Genomic DNA, 24,485 nt, shown 5'->3' with positions numbered 1-24,485 from the left:
CATGAGTATTATGCATGTGATGTGTTGTACATGTGTATCTGATGTGTTGTATAATGTGTGTATGTGTATGTGTTGTGTTGTACACTGTGTATATGTGCATGTGTTGTGTAATTTTTGGGACATGCAGGTATGGGACTATTTGGGCCCTTGTGTTGTGTAATGTGTTTAGTAGGTATGGTATTGTTTGGGCCTGTGTTGATTTAGGACATTTAGATTGCGTGAAATGGGGGTTTCCTGGGCTTGTGAAGGTGTGCGATACACCTATATTCTAGTCAGAAAAATACTATTGGGATTAGTAGTGCCAATATTCATGGGATATCGATTGAACTTATTTATATTTATCTATTACTAAGTGCTCGACTTGGGGTCGATGAACCACTTACTAAAATTGAGCTAGAAGAGAAGAGAAGGCATCAGGTGCTTCCTGAGTTTGGCAACCGACCCAGTGTGTTTATGAGGTCGAGAGAAGAGAAGGCATTGGGTGCTTGCCGAGTTGGCAACCGATCCAATGTGTGTATGGGGTAGAAGAGAAGAGAAGGCATTTGGCACTTGCCGAGTTGGAAACCGATTTAGTGTGTGTGCTATTGAGAAGTCTTAGGGCATTATATTTCTCTTAGATCTTTGACATTTACATGTGAAAATTCTTATGTGCTTGTTGGTTCTTATTTATATTTTTCTTTCATCAAGATAAATGCCAAACAATTAACAAAATAGGACACAAGATGTAGGCACACAGTAAGGGAAAAGCCCATATGTAGGGGAAAACCCAGTCAAGAACTCTTCTTTAGTAGATTCATATGACAATGAGATGACCAATACCTTCTAGACCATAACCTAAATTCCTTCCACCAAGTCAGCTTCTTTGTGATCCTGATTCTTCCTAAATTTTGTTTTTCACTTGTATTTTTGAACTAAATTTGAACCTTCGACCTTATAAATGCATTAAGAACAAAGTTTTTATCTTGCACTGATCCTTCTCTTCCTTTGTTGTATATGCTTCTTTGAGGATGGAAAATTTCTATTTACCCTTTCACAAGACATTCTTGACATCCTAATTGCAGATTGATTTTCTGAAACAAGTTGAATATCTCTTGCTATATATAGTGGTTTGAATGTCCAATAATAGGCCGACTTGTGAACTTGTGACTTGTGCTCAATTTTCTCAATTTCAGTTATTTTGTGCAACATATTTTATTTTGGTGAAAATTACAGTTGTGATTTTATTCGTTGTTTGCCATAGAAAATAAATTGCACTTAATAATAATCAATTAGAAAAATAATTTCCAGTTGTTGCAATAGATTAAGAATTTTCACATGGTATCAGAAAAAGTTTGAAGACAGATCAGGAGCTCAGAAGCGAGAAGGAAATTTGTGCAGGTTCAGAGGGAGTTTTGCAGCACACTTTCTAGATCTGCGTAGATGGTCAGCCAGGAATTTTGAATTACTGGGTAGGAGGGTTTGATTTCCAGTTGCAGGTGCATGAAAAGTTTGAACAAGTCAGCAAAAGTTCCCACAGACAACTCCTGGGAACTAGTTCCGCTGAGAAAATAAGAGATTTCGTTGAGCAGATCTGGGTGCAGTTAGTTTGCAGCAGTGTTTGCAATAGCATATTAGCGTTGGATGGAAGAGAAAAGCACATGAAATTATACTCAGGATGTCTTCAGTAAACTTCCTAGAACTCTCCAGTATGGCCACAAACAAATTTGATATTCAAGAGGCTACAAAATTGTCTTCTAGATTGGAGGATGAATTTGCTTGCTTGACTAGCTTAGCTTCATAGGGAGTTTGGTATATAGACAGTGGAGCATCAACTCACATGACAAGAGTTAGAGAATATTTGTTCAGCTACAATGAGAAGGAGATGGACTTCCAGGTAACAATGGGAAACAGGACGAAGTGCACTCCAGTCGGATGAGATAACATTGACATTCAGAGGAAGTCAGGAGCAAGCACCAGTGTTACAAATGTATTGCATGTGATAGGATTAGGTATGAACCTAATTTCAGTATCCTAGTTACAAGATAAGGGATATGGCATCCACTTTGTAGGGAAGAAGATGTTCATCAAACAACAAAACTGGAAGAAGGTGAAACAAATTGGGGTACAGAGCAACAAATTGAACAAATTGCAATTGAATGGCACTAGTGAGTAATGGCAACAACTGTGGGAAATACCTGAATGAGTTATGGCACAGGAGGATGGGGAATTTACATCATGGAGCACTTAGAATGATTAAGGAGATAGTAACAAGTGTTCTAGAATTAGGCACAAACATGATGATGTGTGCAAGGGGTGTGTGCTAGGGAAGTATGATAAGGCGGAATTCCCAAGAAGTGACAACAAATCAAATGGTGTGCTATATCTTATACACCCAGACATATGCGACTTTATGTCCAATAGATCTCTCGGAGGGTACAAATACTCCGTTACCTTTATTGATGATCACTCCAAGAAAACCTGGATCTATTTCTTAAAGGCCAAGGATGAGGTGTTCAGTTGCTTCGAGGAGTTTAAGGCTCTAGTAGAGAATGCGACAAGGAAGCAAATCAAGGTGCTTCGCTCAGATAACAGAGGTGAGTACACAAATAGTGACTTCATAGGCTTCTGTATGAAGGAAGGCATCAGGAGAGAGTGGACGACTTCATACAATCTACAACAGAATGGGGCAACAGAACGAAAGAACGGGTCTAAAGTTGGGGCTGAAAAGGCGATGTTATATGACCAAGATTTGTCGCAGTTCTTATGGGAAGAGGCATGTAACATGACAATGTATATCTAGAACATGGTTCCTCAGAAGGCGTTGGGGAAGATAACACCAGAAGAAGTCTTCTCTGGGAAGAAGCTAGGAGTCAATCACTTCGGGATCTTTGGTAGCATAGATTATTTCCATGTATCAGATGAGAAGCGTGCTAAGTTGGATCAAACTACAGAGAGGGGATATTTCGTTGGGTATAGTGAAACCTCTAAGACATACATGATCTACATTCCTAACAACAGGAAGATTATTGTGAGATGAGGTGTGAAGTTTATGGAGGACAAAGCCTTCAAGAAATCTCGTGAGATGCTAACAAGTTACCAGAGTGAGCCAGTAGAAGCTCCAATGGTCCAGCAGCAAGGGTAGCTACTAGGATCGCCACAAGCATAGTCATCGGGATGCAGTACAGATACCAATACCAACACGTTCTCAGGTGTAGGAGATCTAGTGATTTCGCAACAGACAGAGCAGTAGGGCAGGATGAGAGTTGGTTGATCCTCCCACCACTAGTGGTCAAACCAACAGGGAGGTTCATTAGACATTGAGAGATGTAGAAGAGTTTATTGGAGCTCCTAGGATGAACAAGAGAGGACGCAGACAACCAGACAGTTACTAAGCATTGGTGGTACAAGTTGTAGAGCCTTTCAACTATTTGGAGGTCACACGACATCAGGTGTGGATTAATGCCATGGTAGAGGAGTATAGTTCTATCATGACGAACGGTGTTTGGGAGGTAGTGTCGAGACCTGAGGATAGGTCAGTTTTGGGTTCTCGGTGGATCTATAAGATCAAGTATGCTACAGATGGCAGCATGGAGAAGTACAAGGCTAGGATCGTGGCAAAGGAATATCGACAGAAGGAAAACAGGGTGTGAAGGAAGAGGAGAATGTAGCTCTTGCATCAAAGGGGAAGGCAAAGAAAGGTCTCAGTCAGGGACAAGGCTCAAAGGGAGAAGAAAAGAAGAAGAAAGATTTGTCGAAGATTAAGTGCTTCAGATGTGGTGACTTTGGTCACTATAATACCCAGTGTCTGAAGAAGAAGAAGGACAAGAAGGAGAAGCAGGAGCAGGCAACAACTTCGACAAAGATCGACAATTTGTCTTCCAAGTTGGAGGACAAATTCGCCTTATATGTAGTTATACCTCTAGGAGAGAGGTGGGGAGACATTGAGCTCTAGTTCCCAGAGTTGCAAAGATTTGGGTAGAGCCTGTAGAGGAGCAGCAATAGTTGCATATTACTCCTCATATGGATCATTACCCTTGTTATAGGGGCCCACAGTATTCAGTAGCGAATGGATCAATGTTTAGGACGACACAGTCAAAACTTGAGGGACAATTGCAATGCTAGTTGCAGTCAGATGCTGAGGGGCGACGAGCAGTTGCAGTGTACATAGTTACTCAGTGCATAGTGTAGATGTTAGTAGTAGTCAAAGACTTAGGAGACAATTGCAAAGCCAGTATAAAGACAGTTGATTCAAGGTATGTTCTCAGTGGCAGTAGTTGCAGTGATAACAACATCATCAGATCAGTGGCAACAAAATGCAGTGTTGGAAATAGTACAAGTGATACAATGCAGTGTCAGCAGCAGTGCGGACGTAGGGTGGTTAAGCTACAAAGTGGTAGATGAATCAAAGTATGTTTAATAGTTGGTGGTCAGTGGCAGTTTGTCATAGATGTCAGACATTAATAACATATGGGAGGATGTTATGAGATAAAGAGAACACCTTCCACCCTAAGAAGGAGTGTTCGTTTTTGTAGCATCACACAGATGTTCTAGTCTCGACTTTGGTCAAAGAGGCTTAATAACACAAGATATCCAAAATCTAGAAAATGTTTAAGGAGAAAACACCTAGAGATGGCTTAGTTAAGTTAATTGATTAATAATTAAATATTTTCTAAGCCTAACTTAAGAAAAATGATTAATTAACAATAATTAATTGAGAAAGGTGAGAATTCTCTAGAAACTCACACAAATTGAGTCGGAGATGATCTCAACCATTGATGGGGATCTAATCATGGTCGTTGGTTCACCAATGAGATTAAAAGAGTAACTACCCTTGATGGGTAGATGGAGAACACACCAGTAGTGTGAATTACTTGGTAGATTGAGTTACCCAGTTGCAAAGATCGAGTAAGGTGTTAAATAATTTAACTAGGTTTGGTCTTCATAGTTGTAATGGAGTCATAATGAAATGTATTTATCAAAAGAAAGAATTTTTTTGTAAAGCATGGGTTTCATACTTGGGTCATCATGTTTTAGGTCAAAGTCCCCATTGAGGACTTCTCGGTTTTGTCTTAAGTCATTAGAGTCATTGTCCATTTGATGAGACCCTTCTTGGGCTTTTGAATCATGTAAAAAGAATTATTATTGAGTAAAATAAGTCATTTGTCACCTCCACACAAAGTTGGCCCTTACTTGATCAAGTCGACCTACATGAGGGTAATTCGGCCTTCCGAAAAGGGTATATATACAAGTTGTTTGATTCATTTGGAAGACATCTCTCACACAAGTTCGATATCCAAGGGGAGGCAGAAAAAGTGTGAAATTCCAAGAGAAGGAGGAGATTTGTTGGAGAAGGAAAATCGAAGTTTTTTGGTTGTCTCTCTCTCTCACACACATGTGGATTTACTAGGTTATTTGCTGGAAGATCGAAGTTTCTATTGGGTCGAAGTTTTACTAGGCTATTGTTGGATCAAAGTTTTGCTGGGCTACTATTGGGTCAAGTTTTGCTGGGCTACTGTTGGGTCGAGGTTTTGTTGGGCTAGTACTAGGTTAAAGTTATGTTGGGTCGAAGTCTCGTTGTTGCATCTAGGTCAAATTTGTTGCTTGAAGGTTATCAATTGCAGAAGAAGGGAAGGGTTGACTTGGTGGTCAGAGGAAGTTTGTGTCTAGTTCATGGAGTCTTGGATCATCTCGTGAAATTATTAAGGAAGAGTTATTGACTGGGTTTTCCCCTAAGATAGGCTTTTTCCTTGGCTGTTCACCTACATCTGGTGTCTGTGATCATTGTGTTACTGTTTTGGTAACTGATTGATGAACTAAAGTAAAAGAAGAACATATGAAAGTTAATAAGTACATAAGAATATCACAACTAATTATCAACATAAAGAAAATCTTTCTGCCTTTCTGATTTTCTAACATGGTATCAGAGCTAAGGTGAAGAAGAAGGAAAAATGCAGCTTGAAAATCTATTGAAAGGCGTTTTAAGAAGTTTTAACAAGGGTTATTAAAAGGATCATGATAAGAAGTTAAGCCTACCATCTTCAAGGACAATGTCTAACTCAATGAAGGGAGAAAACAAATTAGAAGGAACATCCAATTACAGGGAATGGAAAAAGAGGGTAGATCTCATCTTCGAGAAGAATAAAGTCTTGGATCTAGTCAAAGGAAAAGTAAAAAAGCCTACAAATGAATCAAGTGATGCAGAAAAGGCAAAGTTCAGAGAAACAAAGATATTGGCCTTGACATTAATGGTGGATGGAATAAAGGATAACCTCATCCCATATATATCCAACATACCATATATGAGGCATTATCCACATTATTCACAATTAAGAATCTTGGTCAAATGGAAAGTCTTAAAAATGAATTGATATCTATAAAGATGACAAAGGAAGACATTTTGGCATCCTTCTTTGTAAGAATAGCTAGAATCAAAGATGAACTCCAAGAAATCAATGAGATAGTACCTGAAAAGGAGCTTGTAATCATTGCACTTCTAGGATTACCAACATCTTGGAGTGTCTTTTCATCAGGTCTCAACATTTGGAAGGAAACTCTTATATTCGAACAATTATGGAATGCATACAGTCAAGAAGAAGTTAGAATTTCATTAGTAAGAAACAAAGAGAATGAAGAGGAGAAAGTTTCAAATGCCTATTTCGCTTATCACAAGAACAAAGGAACCTTCAAGAAGTCTAACGGGCCTAGAAGGAAGATAGACCTATCCAAAATCAAATGTTACAATTGTCACAAGATGGGTCACTATAGAAGTGATTGTCTAAGAATCCAAGGAAGAGAGAGAGAATTAGGGATCAATCAAATATTGTTGATGAAGGACCACCAAAGAAGAACAAGAAGGAAGAATCCAAAGTCAAAGACTTATTTGTTAGGGACTCTTAGAGACTCTATCCTTCTACTCTAAAGTTTTTGAATTGTTTTTTATTTTGATTTTTAATATTTATAGGTTTAACATTCTTTGGAAAAGCATTTTTTTTTAATTGTTTTGTTAAATTTATAGGTATGCCTTGAGATTGGATTAGGAGGGAGCTCTCACCATTTTTAAAGATAAGTACCTTACTGCTTGTATTATATTTTATATTTGGTTTTCCTTTTTTTATCTAGATGTGTTTATACTATATGATAATAACATTTCTTTTTATATTTTCCTTCTTTAGGAAAAGCTTGTTGATATGCTCAAGGGCTATGGAGAAGATCTTACAAGACAAAGCATTGAAATTGATGTGCTATAAAGTTTATCTAGAAAACAATTCAAATGTATGTTTTAATTTTTGTTCTCTTCGTGATAAAGGTATGTTCATTTAAATTTGCTTGACATTACTAACCAGTGTTATGTCTAAGACTTTTTGAATCATAGAGATTCTTGTTTGGATAATTAATCATTAAATTAAATCTACCTTCATTAAAACATCATGTTTGTGGAACCCTAAAAGGTTCTCTGTAAAACCCTAACCTAAAGGTATGTCAATAATAATGTGAAAATCCCTAGCCTACTTAGGGTTACTAATGAAATCTTGAAAATACTATTATTTTGATGTTTGGGGTTTTGATGGTGATGCCATGTTTGGAGTTTTGGTATTGTTATGGAAACCCTAGGCGTTTAGGGTTGTGTATTCTTAGACGTTGAGGTTTTCGTAAATTAGTGTTTATGAGCAAAACCCTTTTGTATCGAGAGTAAGCTACTAGGAATGAAACCCTATGTGTATGTTTGTTCCTCTGATCATAACTCTAGTCCAATCAAGATCGTTATATGTATGACTTTGATATTTGTGTCTTGAGCTTACCTAATGGATTTTGATATGTTGGTGCATGATTATGAAATCTTAGATATGTATTTATGTTACTCTATTTGTTGATAAGTTCTAGTGTTTGTAACTAAGCCCTAGCAGAATTTTGATATTCTAAGAGATGATGAGATGATATTGTTTCAAATGTAATCTAGGGTTTACAAAAGGGTTGGTCATATTGTTGAAACCTTAGATTGTGTTGTGATTGGTTTTGATTATTGGAGCTTAGTATGAAATTTAGGGTTTGCATTAAATCCTTGTAGAAGTCTAACATATGAATTCTAAAGTTGTTGGATACATTATAAAACTATACTTGTTTGAATTGCTTCTAAGGTTTGCAATATGTTATAATAGAGTATGCCATATCTATAGAAGAAATATTGAGACCCTAGATATAATAAAGATGTTATCTTGATTAAGTTGCTCAAAGTCTTGATGATGAAGTCTAGGGTTTATGACAAAACCCTAACAAGTAGTTGAAGTATAAAAGTATGTGTTTCTTGTTGATTATGAGCCTAACTAAGTTTAGGTATTTGATGTATAAAGACTAATGCTTCCATTATTATATGATTATGATATAATTAAGTTCATGCTTCTATATATGTATTTGGTTGTACTTGTTATCTAAGTTGTGCAGGTACATAATCTTCAAGATGTTGAAGATATTCGTAAGTAAAGTTGATTTGATTGATAAGCATCAAGAAGGAATTTATATGAATAATGATGATCAAGATGACTCTGATAAGAAGGATGGAAGCCATGAAAGATTCTCTAATGTCATAGAAAGAAGTTGAACTCTAAGTTAAGAGAAAGCCTAGATAAAGGAAAGAGTATAACTCCCAAAGTTGAGAGGGGGGGCATATTATAGTCATGATGGATACCTTGAAGAAGAAATTGGAGAATGAATGATAAGTTGTTGTTGAAAGAAGGAAAGCAGAATCTGGTTGTAGAATATGTTGTTGCATGTGATGTAGGAAATGAAGTTGTATGATTGAGGAATCTTCTGCCAAGATTTGTATGGGAAGCCTCTAAGTCCTACTGTGATAAATTGTGAAGTAACATCAAGATGTCTGAAGACCTCGAAGGTTTGTGTTTACTCATGAGTATTTGAAAGGTTGTTATTGATTGGGGTTGCGACTATTCAGGTAAATCTCTCGAAGTTTTTGAAAAACATGCTTGAGGTTATCGATCTGTTTGATCAAGAGAGATTTGATGTGTTGAGGCATTATGTGTGTAAAATGTCGGGAGGACATTTGGTTGACATGTGTTGATGTCTAGTTCTCGAAGTAAGGGAGGGTGGTGTTGGTCATAGAGCTTTGACCTTGCATTACGCACCTAGTTCCCTGGGTTGATGGTTAGTAAGTAAGCCTAATGGTATCTAAAGAGGTTGAAAGCTTTAGTCCATCTTAGTCCCACTGAGATAGATTGCCCTGGTCAGAAATCTAGTTTGTGGCCTAAACTCTTCATGGTTAATGTGTTTTGAGATCTTCCATGTACTTGTATATGTATGTATGAATACCTCCCTAGTTAAGAGGGAGTGTTGAAGAATGTAACTAGGTTTGGTCTCCATAATTGTATTGGAGTCATAAAGAAATGTGTTTATCAAAAGAAAGGAAAATAATTTATTATTATTATTATGACTTATTAAAGCATGGGTTTCATGCTTGGGTCGTCATGTTTTAGGTCAAAGTCCCCATTCAGGACTTCTAGGTTTTCTCTTAAGTCAGTAGAGTCATTGTCCATTTAATGAGACCCTTGGGCTTTTGAATCATGTAAACATAATTATTATTAAGTAAAATAAGTCATTTGTCACCTCCACACCAAGTCGGCCCTTACCTGATGAAGTCGGCTTACATGAGCGTAATTCGACCTTCAGAAATGGGTATATATACAAGCATTTTGGTTCATTTGGAAGACATCTCTCACACAAGTTCGATATCCAAGAGAAGGAGGCATGAAAATTGTGAATTCCAAGAGGAGGAGGAGATTTGTTGGAGAAGGAAAATCAAAGTTTTTGGGTTGTCTCTCTCTCTCACTTGTGTGGATATACTAGGCTATTTGTTGAAAGATCAAAGTTTCTGCTAGGTCGAAGTTTTGTTGGGCTACTGCTGGGTCAAAGTTTTGCTAGGCTACTGTTGGGTCGAAGTTTTGTTGGGCTATTGCTGGGTGAAAGTTTTGATGGGCTACTGCTAAGTTGAACTTTTGTTGGGCTATTGTTGGGTTGAAGTTTTGTTGGGCTACTGTTGGGTCGAAGATTTGTTGGACTACTGCTGGGTCAAAGTTCTGTTGGGCTACTGCTGGGTTGAAGTTTTGCTGGGCTATTGTTGGGTTGAAGTCTTGTTGTTGCATCTAGATCGAAATTGTTATTGGAAGGTTATCATATGCAGAAGAAGGGAAGGGTTGACTTGGTGGTCGGAGGAAGTCTATGTCTAGGTCAAGGAGTTTTGGATCATCTTGTGAAAGTATTAAGGAAGAGTTTTTTATTGGGTTTTCCCTGGCTGTCGACCTACATCTGATGTCTGTGATCTTTGTGTTATCGTTTTGGTAATTGCTTGATGAACTAAAGTAAAAGAAGAACATACGAAAGTTAATAAGAAAACAAGAATATCACAAGTAATTATCAACATAAAGAAAATCTTTCTACCTTTTTGATTTTCTAACATAAGGGAGAGAAGTTTGAGCCAGAAGGAAGGCAAGAGTGAGATTGAGGGAGCAACAAAGTCATTTCCAATAGATTTTCCCAGCAACAGAGCAGCGGCAGTTAGGAGGTTGAATTATTTCTGCATAGAGGTTGAGCAACGAGTGTGAGCAGCCAAAAACCCCAGTTTAAAGTGCCAAAAAGTGATCATTTCAGTTGATGGAGGTCGAGAGATTACCCAGAAGGAAAAGCGAGTCACTTCCAGGGCCTGAGGGAGGCAAGACGGCTCATCCAGAGCCAGTTAGCAGGCAGTGTGAATTTTGTGGGCCAAGCAGTGCACATTTATGGCTAGTGCAAGTTGTCGAGAGGAAGTGTGAGCAGGGCTAGAGGGGTCGAGTTTGGTTGCATAAGGGAGGGATTTCCTCCAAACAATTTTCACAGTATATTTTGCTGGAGGATTGCCAGTTTGGCATTCAGATTTGTACTCATAAATTTTGTTTTGAGAAGAATCTTCGGCAAAAATCACATAGAGATAATTTTTTCGACGCGTTTCGAACCAACCAGTGTGGTTCATCGTCAGGACAAGCTAAATGAGAAGATATTGCAATGCATTATAAATAGATCGGGCAGAATATCCTGGATATTCTGCCCGATCTATTTATAATGCATTGCAAGATCTGCTCATTCAGCTTGTCTTGACGATGAACCACACTGGTTGGGTTCGAAACGCGTCGACAAAATTATCTCTATGTTATTTTCACCGAAGATTCTTCTCAAAATTGATATGGATCACAAAAGCCTAAATTGAATAAATTTTGTTGAATAATAATAATAAAACCCTCATTTGTTGCATAGGTTGTCCCACATTGGGGTTTTCCAGGGAAATTTGTCCAAAAATAATGGTGTCATTTTTACTGTGTGTGCTTTATTTTCTCAGTTCCAGTTATTTTCTGCAACATATTTTATTTTGGTGAAAATTGCAGTGGTGATTTTATTTGTTGTTTGTAGTAGCAAATAAATTGCACTTAATGATAATCAATTAGAAGAATAATTTCCAGTTGCTACAATGGATTGAGAATTTTCACAGTGATGATGGTCCATACCATTTTAGTTCGAAATTCTCATGCCTACAATGTGAAATTTTCTAAACAAAAATTCTATTACTGCAGCAGCTGATTTATTTCACCTACTTATTATTCCCAATAAGTTATTTATGAAATCCCTTTAATAAATATTAAAATAAATTATATTGCAGATATCACACCATTATACAGAAACAAATATATGCACAAGAATCAATCACATCAACACGGTTATTTTTGGACAATTATCCTCGGAAAACCCCAATGTGGGAAGATCAGTATAGCAAAGGAGGGTTTTATTATTCTTCAGCAACAATCGCTTTTACAGAAAAATTTACATAGTCACCGGGAGAAAACACCTGAGACTTTTCTCTGAGACTTTCTGACACCCTGGAGAGCTTCATTTCTCTACTACGTCAGCCCTGCGTGGCTCTGTGTAGCTCTGGTCCCTCTCTGCGTCATCCCTGCGTCTCTCTAATTCGCGTCTCCCTCTACATTGTCTCTCAGAGTCCCTCCATCTCTCTGATTTGCGTCTCCCTCTACGATGTCTCTCAGAGTCCCTGTGCCACTTCTTTTGATCTCCCTAACTGTTGTTCATGCCCCCTCTTCCTTCACCCTGCAACTCTCCCTCTGAAATTGATCTCCTTCTCTCTGAGAATCGATTTTCCTTGGGATACGGAGTATCTGTTGGCCTATCTCCAAATGACCCTCAAGTCTTCTCTTATACTTTTATTGTTGATGAATCAACAACCGAGATTAATTCCCTAATCAACGACTAAGATTAAAACAGACTTTATCCTCATCTCTTAGAAGCTTTTTATCCTTATCTTTATTAATACCCATTAATATTTTTATTTTCCTAAGTTTAGACTTAGGAACCCATTAAAAAATATTAATTATTTTAATAACTCCTCATCCGGATGGAATTTCTCAAAACCATTTATGGGTCTTGGAGATCTCATGTGCCTTAGCCTATCCACCAATTTTCATGGCTAGAGCACATCCGATGTTACCCCAAATCAACACTCCGTCTTAGCGAGGAATGTGCTTTAGTAATGCTCCACCACTAAATATCACACTGATCCTTCCACACCAGTACCTGTGCTAATGCTGGCCTGTTGCCCTACATCCACTGCACTGTTGCTTCTTGTATTGTTGCCCCTCTCAACATGTTGTCCATGCTGCCCATAGCATTGCCACTGCTAACTGTTGCATTGCAACTTCTGATACTTATCCATTATTGAAATAGATTCTTTACCATCCCCATCTTCTCCCTGAAATGAACAAACTTTGTTCTTCCTAGAGCCTTGGTGAAGATGTTTGCCACCTGTTCTCTTGTAGGAGTGTAACTCAACTGTACTGCTCCTCGTTGGACACAGTCTCTGAGAAAATGACACCTGATATCAGTGTGCTTCGACCGATCATAAAACATTGGATTCTCAGAGAGCTTGATGCAACTTCGATTACACATGATCCTGGTCGCTTCCATCCTTCTACTGAATAGGTTCACAAGCAATTTTCTAGGCCATATGGCTTCGCATGACGCTGCGCTAGCGGCCATATATTCTGCTTCTGCTGAGCTCAGAGCTATGGATTTTTGTTTCCTACTGCACCAAGAAGTCATCCCCGATCCAATGTTGAAACAGTACCCAATGGTACTTTTTCGATCTATTGAACTTGCAACCCAATTTGCGTCAGTGAACCCACTCACCCTGATGCCATTTCCTCTGGTATACAATAGTCCACGCTCGATTATTCCTTGTATATACCTGAGAACATGTTTGGCTGCTGCCCAATGCGCCCTCTTAGGTTCCACCATGAACTGACTGAGAGTGTTGACAACATAACAAATGTTTGGCGTGGTATTGACCAGATACATCACAGATCCTATGAGCTGCCTGTACAAGGTGGGATCAACATCTTTGTCTTTCGATGCATCAATTTTCTTCCAATTAGTGATCATTGGAGTAGTCCTAGGCCTACAGTCCTACATCCTGAATCTCTTCAGAATTTTTGTAGCATATCTCCCTTCCCCAAGGAAGATCTCACACTTCTGCTGCCAAACTTCCAACCCCAGAAATAATGCATCTTTCCCAAATCCTTCATGTCAAATTTTGTGGCTAGATTCTTCTTACAATCATCTATGAGCATGGATGATCCTTTCAAGAAGAGATCATCCACATATAATACTAGGACTAGAGGTTCATTCTCTACAACTAGATAGTAGAGATTGGGATCTGCATTACTCTTGACGAACCCAGTCTTTTGCAAGTAGCCATCAATTTGACCATACCATGCTCTAGGTGCCTGTTTAAGCCCATACAAGGCTTTCTTTAATTTGCATACATGAGATTTCTTCTCACGTGTTGCAAAGCCTTCTGGTTGTTCAATGTATACTTCCTCTTCTATTACCCCGTTCAAGAATGTCGTCTTGACATCCATCTGATGAATCTCCCACCCCATTTGAGCTGCAAGAGATATCACGGTTCTAATAGATGTATACCTGGCTACTGGGGCGAAGGTCTCTTCGTAGTCTATTCCTTCCTTCTGAGCATACCCCTTAGCCACAAACCTGGCTTTGTATTTCTCCACATTGTCATCTGCAACATATTTGATCTTGTAGATCCATCTCGAACCTACCACTGATCTATCCTGAGGCCTAGGCACCACTTCCCAGACAACATTCACCATTATGGAGTTGTATTCCTCCACCATCGCATCCACCCATACTTGATGTTGAACGACCTCTTGAAAACTGGAGGATTCCCCAACCTGAGCTACTAAGGCCTGGTATCTGTCTGGCTGTCTTCGCTCCCTTTTACTGTTCCTAGGTGCACCAATGAATTCTTTTGCATCCCGCAGAATCTGTTGGAGTTCCCGCTCATTATTCCTCTGGTAGTAGGCGCATCTGTCAGCTCTTCCTCTTCCTGTGATTCCTCCTGTTCTGGAGGAGAATTTATGGTACTAGCTTCTGCTGGTTGAAGTGGTTTGACCAACGGCTCATCTTTTGATTGCTCCTCGGAAGGCATTTCTTGAGATTTTCTGAAAGCTCTATCCTCCATGAACTTTACATCTCACCCAACTACTACCTTCCTGCTCCCTAGAAGATAGACTCTATATGCCTTAACATTCTCGCTATATCCCACAAGAAATCCTTTCTCTGCAGTTTGATCTAACTTCTTCCTCTTCTCCTTGGGTATACGGCAGTATGCTAAACTCCCAAATACCCTGAAATGATTAACTTCAGGTGTCTTCTGGTGAACACTTTTTCTGGAGTAATCTTGCCCAATGCCCTATGAGGAGTTCTATTATGGACACAAACTGTCATGTTGCATGCTTCTTCCCACATGAATTTTGGCATATCCTGATCATACAACATAGCCCTAGTTGCTTCCACAATAGCCCTATTCTTCCTTTCCGCTACTCCATTATGCTCCAGATTGTAGGGAGTTGTCCACTCTCTTATGATGCCCTCCCTAGCACAAAAATCGGTGAAGTCCTTGTCAACATACTCTCCACCATTGTCTGAGAACAACACTTTTATCTTCTTTCCTGTCAGATTCTCCACTTGAGCTTTAAACTCTTTGGATTGATCGGAAACCTCATCTTTGGTTTTCAGAAAGTAAATCCAAGTCTTCCTGGAATGGTCATCGATGAAGGTGACGAAGTATTCGACACCACTAAGAGCTTTTGTGGACATCGTTCTGCAAATGTCTGAGTGTATCAATCCTAGTACACTCTTGGCCCTATTGTTACTTCTTGGAAATGCGGCTTTGGCATACTTGCCCAAAGCACACCCTCTGCATACATCATCTTGTTCGGTACTAAAATCTGGAACTCCTGTTACAGTTTTTCTAAGAATTCTCAGAGCCCCATGGTGCAAATGTCCCATTCTTTTGTGCCACGGGTCATTCAAATCCTTCTCTCCATTACTGCTTATTAGTGCCATTGGTGATTCTAGTTGCAATCTGTACAACTTATTATTTCTAATTCTGATCTAGACCTTCTTTTTCTAACTTGGGTGTTTGACGTATACTTTCTCCTTAATGAAGAAAACGTCATAGCCCTTGTTTTGAAGTTGAGATACGGAAAGTAATTTCATCCCCAGTCCTAACACATGCAACACATTGGTAACTTGGAACCGCTCTCATGTTTCTGCTTGAAAAACTATAGTACATTTCCCTACTAGAGTACACTTTGCCTTATTCCACATAGTGATCTGAAAATTCATTCTCTCTTCTTGATAATCTGAAAAACATTCTCGGATTCCTGTCATATGCCAGGAAGCTCCACTATCTATATACCAAACCTCTGAGGAGGCAGAGCTTGCTACGTAAGCAACTTCTTCTTCCAATCTGGAAGCTAACATAGAATAATTGCAATTTCTGTCTCTTGTGCATTCTTCTGAAAATCTGCACGAGTCTCCTTGAGTGGATGCCTCTGCATCATGCTCTTGACCCATAATTGATTTTCCCTTCCCGTCGCTGAATCTTTGCTCTGATACCATGTGAAAATTTCTAAACATAAATTCTATTACTGCAGCCACTAATTTAATTCACTTATTATTCCCAATAAGTTATTTATGAAATCCCTTCAGTAAATACTAAAATAAATTCTACTGCAGATATTACACCATTATACAGAAACAAATATATGCACAAGAATCAATCACATCAACATAGTTATTTTTGGACAATTGTCATTGAAAAAACCCAATGCAGGAAAACTGGTGCAGTAGAGGAAGGTTTTATTATTCTTCAACAACAATCGCTTTACATAAAAATTTACATAGACACTGGGAGAAAACACTTGATACTTTTCTCTGAGACTCTCTGACACCCTAGAGAGCTTCCTTTCTCTACTGTGTCAGCCCTGCGTCATTCTGCGTGGCTTTGTGCAGCTCTGGTCACTCTCTATGTCATCCTTGCGTTTCTTTGATCCACGTCTCCCTCTGCGCTGTCTCTCAGAGTCCCTGCACCACTTCTTCTGAGCTCCCTGATTGCTGTTCATCCCCCCTCTTCCTTCACCATGCAACTCTCCCTCTGAAATCGATCTCCTTCTCTCTGAGAATCAATTTTCCTTGGGATAATAAGTATCTGCTAGTCTATCTCCAAATGACCCTCAAGTCTTCTCTTATACTTTTCTTGTTGATGAATCAATGGCCGAGATTAAGTCCCTAATCAATGGCTAAGATTAAAACAGATTTGATCCTTGTCCCTTAGAAGCTTTTCATCCTTATTTTTATTAATGCCCATTAATATTTTTATTTTCCTAAGTTTAGACTTAGGAACCCATTAAAAAATATTAATTATTTTAATAACTCCTCATCTGGATGGAATTTCTCAAAACAATTTCTGGGTCTTGGAGATCTCATGTGCTTTAGCCTCTCCACCAATTTTCATGGCTAGAGCACATCCGATGCTACCCCAAATCAACATGCAAGTGTCTCCTCGCCACCTTACCTCAAAATGCATCAAAATAAATTCAAAAGTTGTCAGTTGAGTGTGTCTTCCACTAATAAATTTCAAAAGAATCTTCCACTAATTAGTTATTGTGGCCCTTTCAACAATCTCCACAAATTCCGAACTACATATTATGTTATCGAGAACAAAGTGATGTCTGGTTACCCCATTCTAGAGGGCAAAGGATATGGAATTTTGTCAAAGGCAATGAACAAAGAAGGATAAGTATGCTCTCATAATTATTTACGGTACATCATCATAGGTGTTGTGGGCTAGGAAAATGAAATGTGCTCTGGGAAATTAAGGAATGCATGCTTCTTGCAAGTCACACCTCATAACAATTTTGCTTCTTGAGGTGTGGAATTGGCAATGTGCGCAAAACATCATGGAAGAATGTGTGTTCCTTGCTCTGCACACCTATTCTCCACACCACACTTCTTCCATACAATTTCTTACACCTCATATCAATGAATTGAAACTAATACCAGATACTTTGCCACTAAAAACTATCATACAATTTGTCATAACAAACATCAATCCACCAAAGTTGCACACCAAAGCTGTAGGTAGTTACTCTATGAATCAAATTGCAAGTTGGAGGAAGTGCATATCCTGCTTCTGTAACATTTACAAGTAATTATTATGAAATATTTTTGTGCTTTAATTTAAAGTCTCTACATATTATTTGACACAACTTCCTCTGTGGTCATTGTGTTTCAAAAATGCACTTAAGCCTTTAAGCTTCGGTGTTATCATGTAAAATGAAACTCTCCTTAGATTTAGTGGAAAATCCCTATTCATCTAGTGAATGTTTTAATTATCCATTAAAAATTCTATTAATGTTAAAGAAACCAAACGCTTGTTAATTTAATAGGTCAAAGGTATGGAGTATACATTCAATTCAACTGTAATACTGCAGATTGAGCTTGCAATCTTTAGCATGCTTGAATGGTGAATGAATTCCGTTACAACATTCTCTTATAGCGATACAATGTTTCCATATTTAGGCCTGTCTTCAAGCATTCAAGCCTTCTTACATGTTCGTGTAACGGAGTTGTTGCATCAGAGTCTTCCGAGTAAATAATTCTTTTTACAAGAAGCGCTTATTATTTAGTTTAGTACAAGAAAAATAGATGTAATAGTTGTTGGATGTATTCCATAGTGGTCAAGTTTCAGGAATATGGAGCATTAGTGTTAGCAATGTTATCAATGTATTGTGCATTGGAGGAACTGATCCCTATAAGAGCATATTTGCACAAGACACATGAAACATTTATACACTGTGCAAAGTAAGAAGGTGTAGAAAAAGAAGAGACTCGTTTAGCGCCCCCCTGCCAACCTCCTCATTTCTTCCTTCGCACCTTCGCACTCCGCACAATGTATCAACATTATGGACATTTGTTAAGTGCCCCTGCGCCCCAATATAAGGAACCTACAACCCCATCAGTTCTGGCATCATTGGGTAGAATCATAGTAGTGTCAGGCATAACAATGTTAGTGTCACTGTCAATGCTAGAGCACTCACCAATGGAATGGCCACTCATAAAATTAGCCTTTCTTGTTTATTTTAAAATGATTTGTCAGCCTTTCACAGATATCGAAAATAAAACACCCTCCACCAAGGGAATTATGTCGCATCAAAGTTCCTTCAGCCAATGAAAAATTAGAAATAAAGTTTCCAAAAATTAGAATATTACTTTAAATTTACGAGAAAATAGAAATATTCAACATTTTCCCAAAACATTGGTTAAAATTGCAAAAACTCAGCAAAATAATAAAGAATTGACACACTTTGACCGTGAAGCGAGCGATATAGTCCTTGACGAGGCAGGGACTGATAAAGCATGGTAGTTGGAGACTTGTCATTACTTATCAAACCAATACATTTCAACAAAATCCAAAAGAACATTCACTTGAGAAGGTTTTGGCGAAGAATTTTTTCCATAAATGAAGGATTTTAAATGTTTCAATTTCTATTTAACCAATTTAAGGGGCAAAATGGGCTTGCTAACATGCAAGCAAATAAGAGTACAAAATTTAAAGGGAAGTTTGTGGGATTTTGAATGTTTTAATTTCTAACTAACATTTTAGGACTAAAATGGATTGGTTAATATGCAACCAAATAAGGATATAAATTAAAAGAGGGATTTTTTGTTTTTAATGAGGGGATTATGATTATTAATTGTTATTCGTCAAATTATCTTATTATTAATGGAGAGTTTATATTCTGTCACCAAATGGTGAGTCATTCAACTTTGAGAGGATGGACGTTAAGGCACTAGTGTCACTCTCAATCTTTACTTTATGGAGATAGAATAGGTGGTATTCATAGCTACAATGCTAATGTGTGTGGGTAAAATTCCTTGATCTCAAGCTCTAGAATGATTTATTCATTGTTATTTCTGGCATTGGTCCTCATAGGCACCAAAGGTGTTAGCTCTTTTGCATATGGTTGAATGCCTTTGGCATGGTCCTTTCACCCCCACTCTAAAATTGTGTTTTGTTAAGGGTGTCTTGCAAGTGCTTGAAGTTTGGTGGCATTTTAGGATTAATTGTCAAAGTGTTATGAGGGGGTACTCTCAACTCGTGAACATCTCCTCCTTAGGGTATTTTGCAAGAGTCATATGGTTATATTGGTGCACTATCATTTCTAATGACGTCATTGCATACTATATGAACTAGATGAGATTAAGTGAAGTTTTAGACATTATGTAAAAGACATGGTAAAGTCCATTGTAATTTGAAGAACTAGACTGCATAGTTGTATAAATGGAAGAATGCATTGGGTAGTTTGCAAGAAGAGGAAAATTTTGTAAAAAAAAACATGCTACAAACTTTGCCAGAAACATTCTAGAGCTTGGAACTAAGAAAAATAAGTTGAGGCCACCTTCACAATTAAGAGTCGCTACTACCTTAAACCTTATGTGAAGGTGAGATCATTGCAACAAATGATGGAAAGAGTTATAAACCACCTCAACTTGCCCCATCAAATCGTTTACTCTATTTTTCCCCTTAAAATCCTAGCTTTATGGTGGTATGAAGCCACCCACAATAACCTCACAAAACAACAGAAGACTATTGTGCTCTCTTGACTAAGCCATGGTGCATAGTATAAATGACTAAGCCATAGTGCATAGTATAAATGAAGTATTATCTGTAACCACATTTAGACACAAAGACAAAGAAGACATGGAAGATGTTATCGCATAAAGTTGAACAAATACATACAAATGCCAAATGAAACTAACTAATCAATATATTATTTGTTTTATTTTAGCATGTTTTGTCAAATTAATTTATTTTAACCACAATATATAAATAGATATCCCTACAAAAACTATATGTAAGAATATCCTACCAATTTTTTTAAGAGATATACACACCCATACAACCATGAAATATTTGATCTTATTTTTGAACTATTTGACTTGACCATATCCTTACCATTTTTGTATCCTACATCAAATTGTACCACATCTTTTTAATAAAAATTTAAATTCATATGAAAATTTTAACCCTTTTTTCACCATCATTAAAACTATAAATAATTACAATTTATATTTACAATTACATTGCGCAGTGATTGCAGAGTGAACTTACCTTGCAGGAAGATTTAACCCACTATGATACAATGCCAATAATTGTTATTCCAGATTTGTGTGCCTAGAGCGCATGGCCTCTGCAGTCCGCCCGAGAGCAGACGAGAGCCTGAGAATAACAATCTCAAAAAGAATAAACAGAGCACCTTCGTACAGACTCCCCATTGGAAGAATGGAAGCGGAGGGCGCCGCCATGTTGTGATCGTCTGCCATGGTCTGGGCTGGAACGACCGCAATGTTGTCTGCGAATCGAGACGCAGAACCCTCCGGGCGCGCAGTGAGGAGGAGAATCCTGGCCCCTGCCTCCTTTGCTTGCCCGAAAATGGCCTCCACAGTGCTGAAACTGCCCGGCCCGGCGCTGCCGATGACCAGATCTCCACGGGCCACGGCGGGAGCGGTCATGTCCCCGACGCAGCTGGTGTTGAGGCCGAGGTGGAAGAGTCTCATGCACAGCCCCTTCATCATCAGCCCTTCTCTGCCCACCCCGTGCACAACCACCCGGCCTCCGCCCTTGGCCGCATTCACTATCTCTTCCACCACCACACTTGCCGGATCGATTCCCTGCTCCTCCGCCTTCGCAAACACGAGCTCCATCTCCCTGCAAATCTTGCCTGCGGTCGCTCCTATACCTTCCTTCTCCATCTCCACCATTTCCAACTACCTACTGTGCGTCCGTTTAATCTTATCCTCTTATATGGGGGCCCTAAGTTAAGGGCTATCAATATACACTTTGCTAGTGCATCAAATGTGGGGACAGTATATGTCACTTGGATTTAATTTACATTATCTTAAGTATAATTTGTAGAATTTATATTGGTGGTATATTTAATTTTAATATAAATTTTATAATTAATTATTTATAATTTTTAAATCTATTTATATAAATCAAAATTTAACACATAAATTTACTTGGTATTATTTTTCAATTAATTATTTATAATTTTCTAACTCATCTTTTTCTTTTTTTGATCAAAGTGATCAATGTGACAATGTTGAATGCAATGTGACAATTTTCTATCATTCAGCATTGTTACATTGTCACTTTGCATTCAATTTTTTATTTCATCATTTGTCATCATTCAAGTTATTAACAATCTTTATTAACTCAACAAACTGAGCTAATTGAGAAAATTTAAAATTTAAATGACCAGATTAATCTTAGACATATTCAACATATTTAAATGATCAAAATAATTAGATGTACAACAAATTTTCCATGACTACACATGACTAAAACTAACCTAGATCCATCATAAACCTAGATCTATCAAGCACCAAGAGGGATCAAATCTCTCTAGGTGCAAACCTCTTTTTTGAGTGCAAAACTTGAGGAAAGGTTTGCACCTCAAGAGATTTGATCCCTCTTGGCACTTGATGGATTTAGTGTTAAGATGGATCTAGGTTGGTCATAGGCCAATGAAAAATAATTAAGAATATGAAAAAGAGGACGTGAAAGCATTCCTATTATGAGTCTCGTCAGTGGCCAAATTGTTAAACACTCTTTAGGTTGTGATTCTATAACACATCAATTGATATGTCAATGCAATCACAGACAGGTTGGAAATTGAAGGGGTCTCCTAGTCTAATCCAATAGGGATTTGGAATTCATTGGAAGAAAGCCTATGCCACTCCAATCTGATTGTGTTGCTATGATGATAAAATACGATTGATTCCTAGGTGATAACTCACAAGTCAAATTGATAGCAAGGGAAGGTGAGCGAGTTGGCACATTCAAATCGACACATGGTGAAGAATATCGGTGTGGTGGACATTGGTAATAACCCTAAAGGGAGTTCCCTATATGGCCTACCATTCTTGTCTCTTCCTTTGCAACTATAGTATGAGACCACCTCCAGTGATAAACATGGGGCTCACAACCACTAACGACCCAAACGAGGGAGGTGCCTCATCCGTTGTGTACCTTGGGGGGGCACATGTTGATAGGACATCCGACAAGATTGAAGCCTAGATATGGATCATGCCAAGGAAAATTTCCATGAATGCAATATCATACCTGAGGAAAGCGACCACAAACTAACAGAATGATCTAGGGGCACTCTACCCAATTCATTGAAAGGTGAGGTATTTTCACTTGAGGGAGGTTTTTTGGGATTTATTAGTAATGGATTTTTATAGGCTTGGTCTCATTCATCTCTACCTAAAAAACTACAAGAGTTGTGATTCTCAGAGAGGGATCCTACAGGTGGTAGAAGATTGGCTCAAGCACATTCTAAGGGAATATTGCCTTGGAACCATGCATCTAACTTGTTGTAGGCATAACAAAGGGAAAAAGATGATGGATGATTCAAGGGGCACAACTTGAATTAGAGAGACAAACCAAGGCATGTGATGTGATTGGAGTAGGATATGGAATGAGCTCCTAACTAATTCTTTATGGGTGTCTTACAAAGGGAAAAGAAACCATTGATGAGGTAGACATGACCATGGAAACAATTAAACCTAAGAAACAAGATTATTCAGGCTAGAATAAATGTATTAGACCATGAAATTCATGGTCAAGTAGGCCATTGCTCTTGAGAGGGCTGAAATTAGAGAGCAAAAGAAGCATCTTTCAATGTTTTAAGTGAAGCCTGAGGGCTTCTTCAAAGGGTTCTTTGGGTTAACCTATTAGCCAGATCATGTCCAACAAGAAGTCGATAACATGTATAGAAGATATGTATGGATCACATGGCTCAAAACACTCCTATAGAAATCCTATTCTAGTCCCAAAAGATCCTCTCCCACCCTCATCCAGTCTGGACAATACTCTAAGTTCGTGAATTCCATTTTTTTTTAAATAAGGTAATCCCAAGCCCTCCCTTAGAGAATTACACCTCCTATAATGAATTATAGTTATCACCTTGTTCTAATTCTTGTCGATTGAGCATTAAGAGACATAAGTGAGCTCTAGCCAATCTAGTCATTGGTATTTTTTTTATATCCAGACATTACCAATTTTTGCTAGATTCCTTTAAGTTTTTTCCTCTACTAATATACCCTTATTGCAAAGCTTGATTTGTTTCCCTACTGATAAACTCCATATATTCTATAATTTTATATACTTTATAACATTGATGTGAAACAAAAAAATTATATTTAAACTTAAGAAAAAACATATCACCCATAACAAACCAACTTCTATTAAACAAATGCTCAAATATCCAGGGTAACTCATTGCTACCATAAAGTAAAGTCTACAAAAGGGCCCGTAAAGAGTGGTTGGGACGTGTGGAAAGAAAACCACTTTTATAAATTTGATAAAACCTATTTTCACCTTCGTTCATGTTACACCAAATTGGATAATAATCAATTTAGTTATACCACACTCGTATATGCATCCTTTTATACAACCTCCTAGCAAGCATATAAAAGATTCCTTTTATGATAATTTATACGAAGGTGTTATGACATTTTTGTTAGTTGTTCTGAATAACTAAAATGAACAAAGTTGACTCATCTAGCTACTTCGCTGACTAAGAACAAGGACCAACATTGATTTAAAAATTAAGAATTATTTTTTTGGGTTATGGTTACAACAATAATTAGTGTTGAGAAATATTTTCTAATGGAATATGGAAGAGATGTGGTATTTTATTGTTCTAGAAATATTTTAACTTGGTCAAATTATATAAAAAATATAGTAAAAATATGATAAAATAAAATAAAAATTAATAATTAAATGTTATTGGACTTTGGATTTTTACAACACATGATATTCTTTTGCGTTCAATATCGATATGCTTATTCTTATCATTATGGCAATACACTTCCTAGGAGGATTATAAAGAAACACCAACTAAATACAAGTAACATTTACAATCTGTTCATGTTTCTCTAGGCACTGTAACTCCGAGACCATTTTTTCTTTTTGTTTGCACCTATAGAGAGGCATCAACATTTCATTCAAGGTGCAAACCCATTAG

At 37.9% G+C, this 24,485-nt stretch overlaps 1 protein-coding gene across 4 annotated transcripts in view; it reads right to left on the bottom strand.

The window, feature by feature from the left end:
• Nucleotides 1–24,485, bottom strand: part of LOC149219583 (Sugar isomerase (SIS) family protein) — a 92,229-nt gene that overhangs the window by 5,204 nt on the left and 62,540 nt on the right. Inside the window, exon 1 of one of the 4 annotated variants that reach the window (XM_089384401.1) lies at nt 20,564–21,290. The exons of the other annotated variants lie outside the window; for them this stretch is intronic. Coding sequence (XP_089240527.1) covers nt 20,608–21,213 — 606 coding nt within the window. The 5' untranslated portion in view covers nt 21,214–21,290 and the 3' untranslated portion in view covers nt 20,564–20,607. Of the gene's footprint in view, nt 1–20,563; nt 21,291–24,485 lie in introns of those variants that run through there. 4 annotated transcript variants of the gene reach the window in all.

This window comes from Pinus tabuliformis, chromosome Q (genome assembly GCF_031772625.1).
Source record: "Pinus tabuliformis cultivar Carrire ecotype Pingquan chromosome Q, CPIR1, whole genome shotgun sequence".
In the NCBI taxonomy this organism is placed as follows: domain Eukaryota; kingdom Viridiplantae; phylum Streptophyta; class Pinopsida; order Pinales; family Pinaceae; genus Pinus; species Pinus tabuliformis.
The sequence above is the reverse complement of the archived record's forward strand: the minus strand, read 5'-3'. Positions and strand labels throughout refer to the sequence as shown.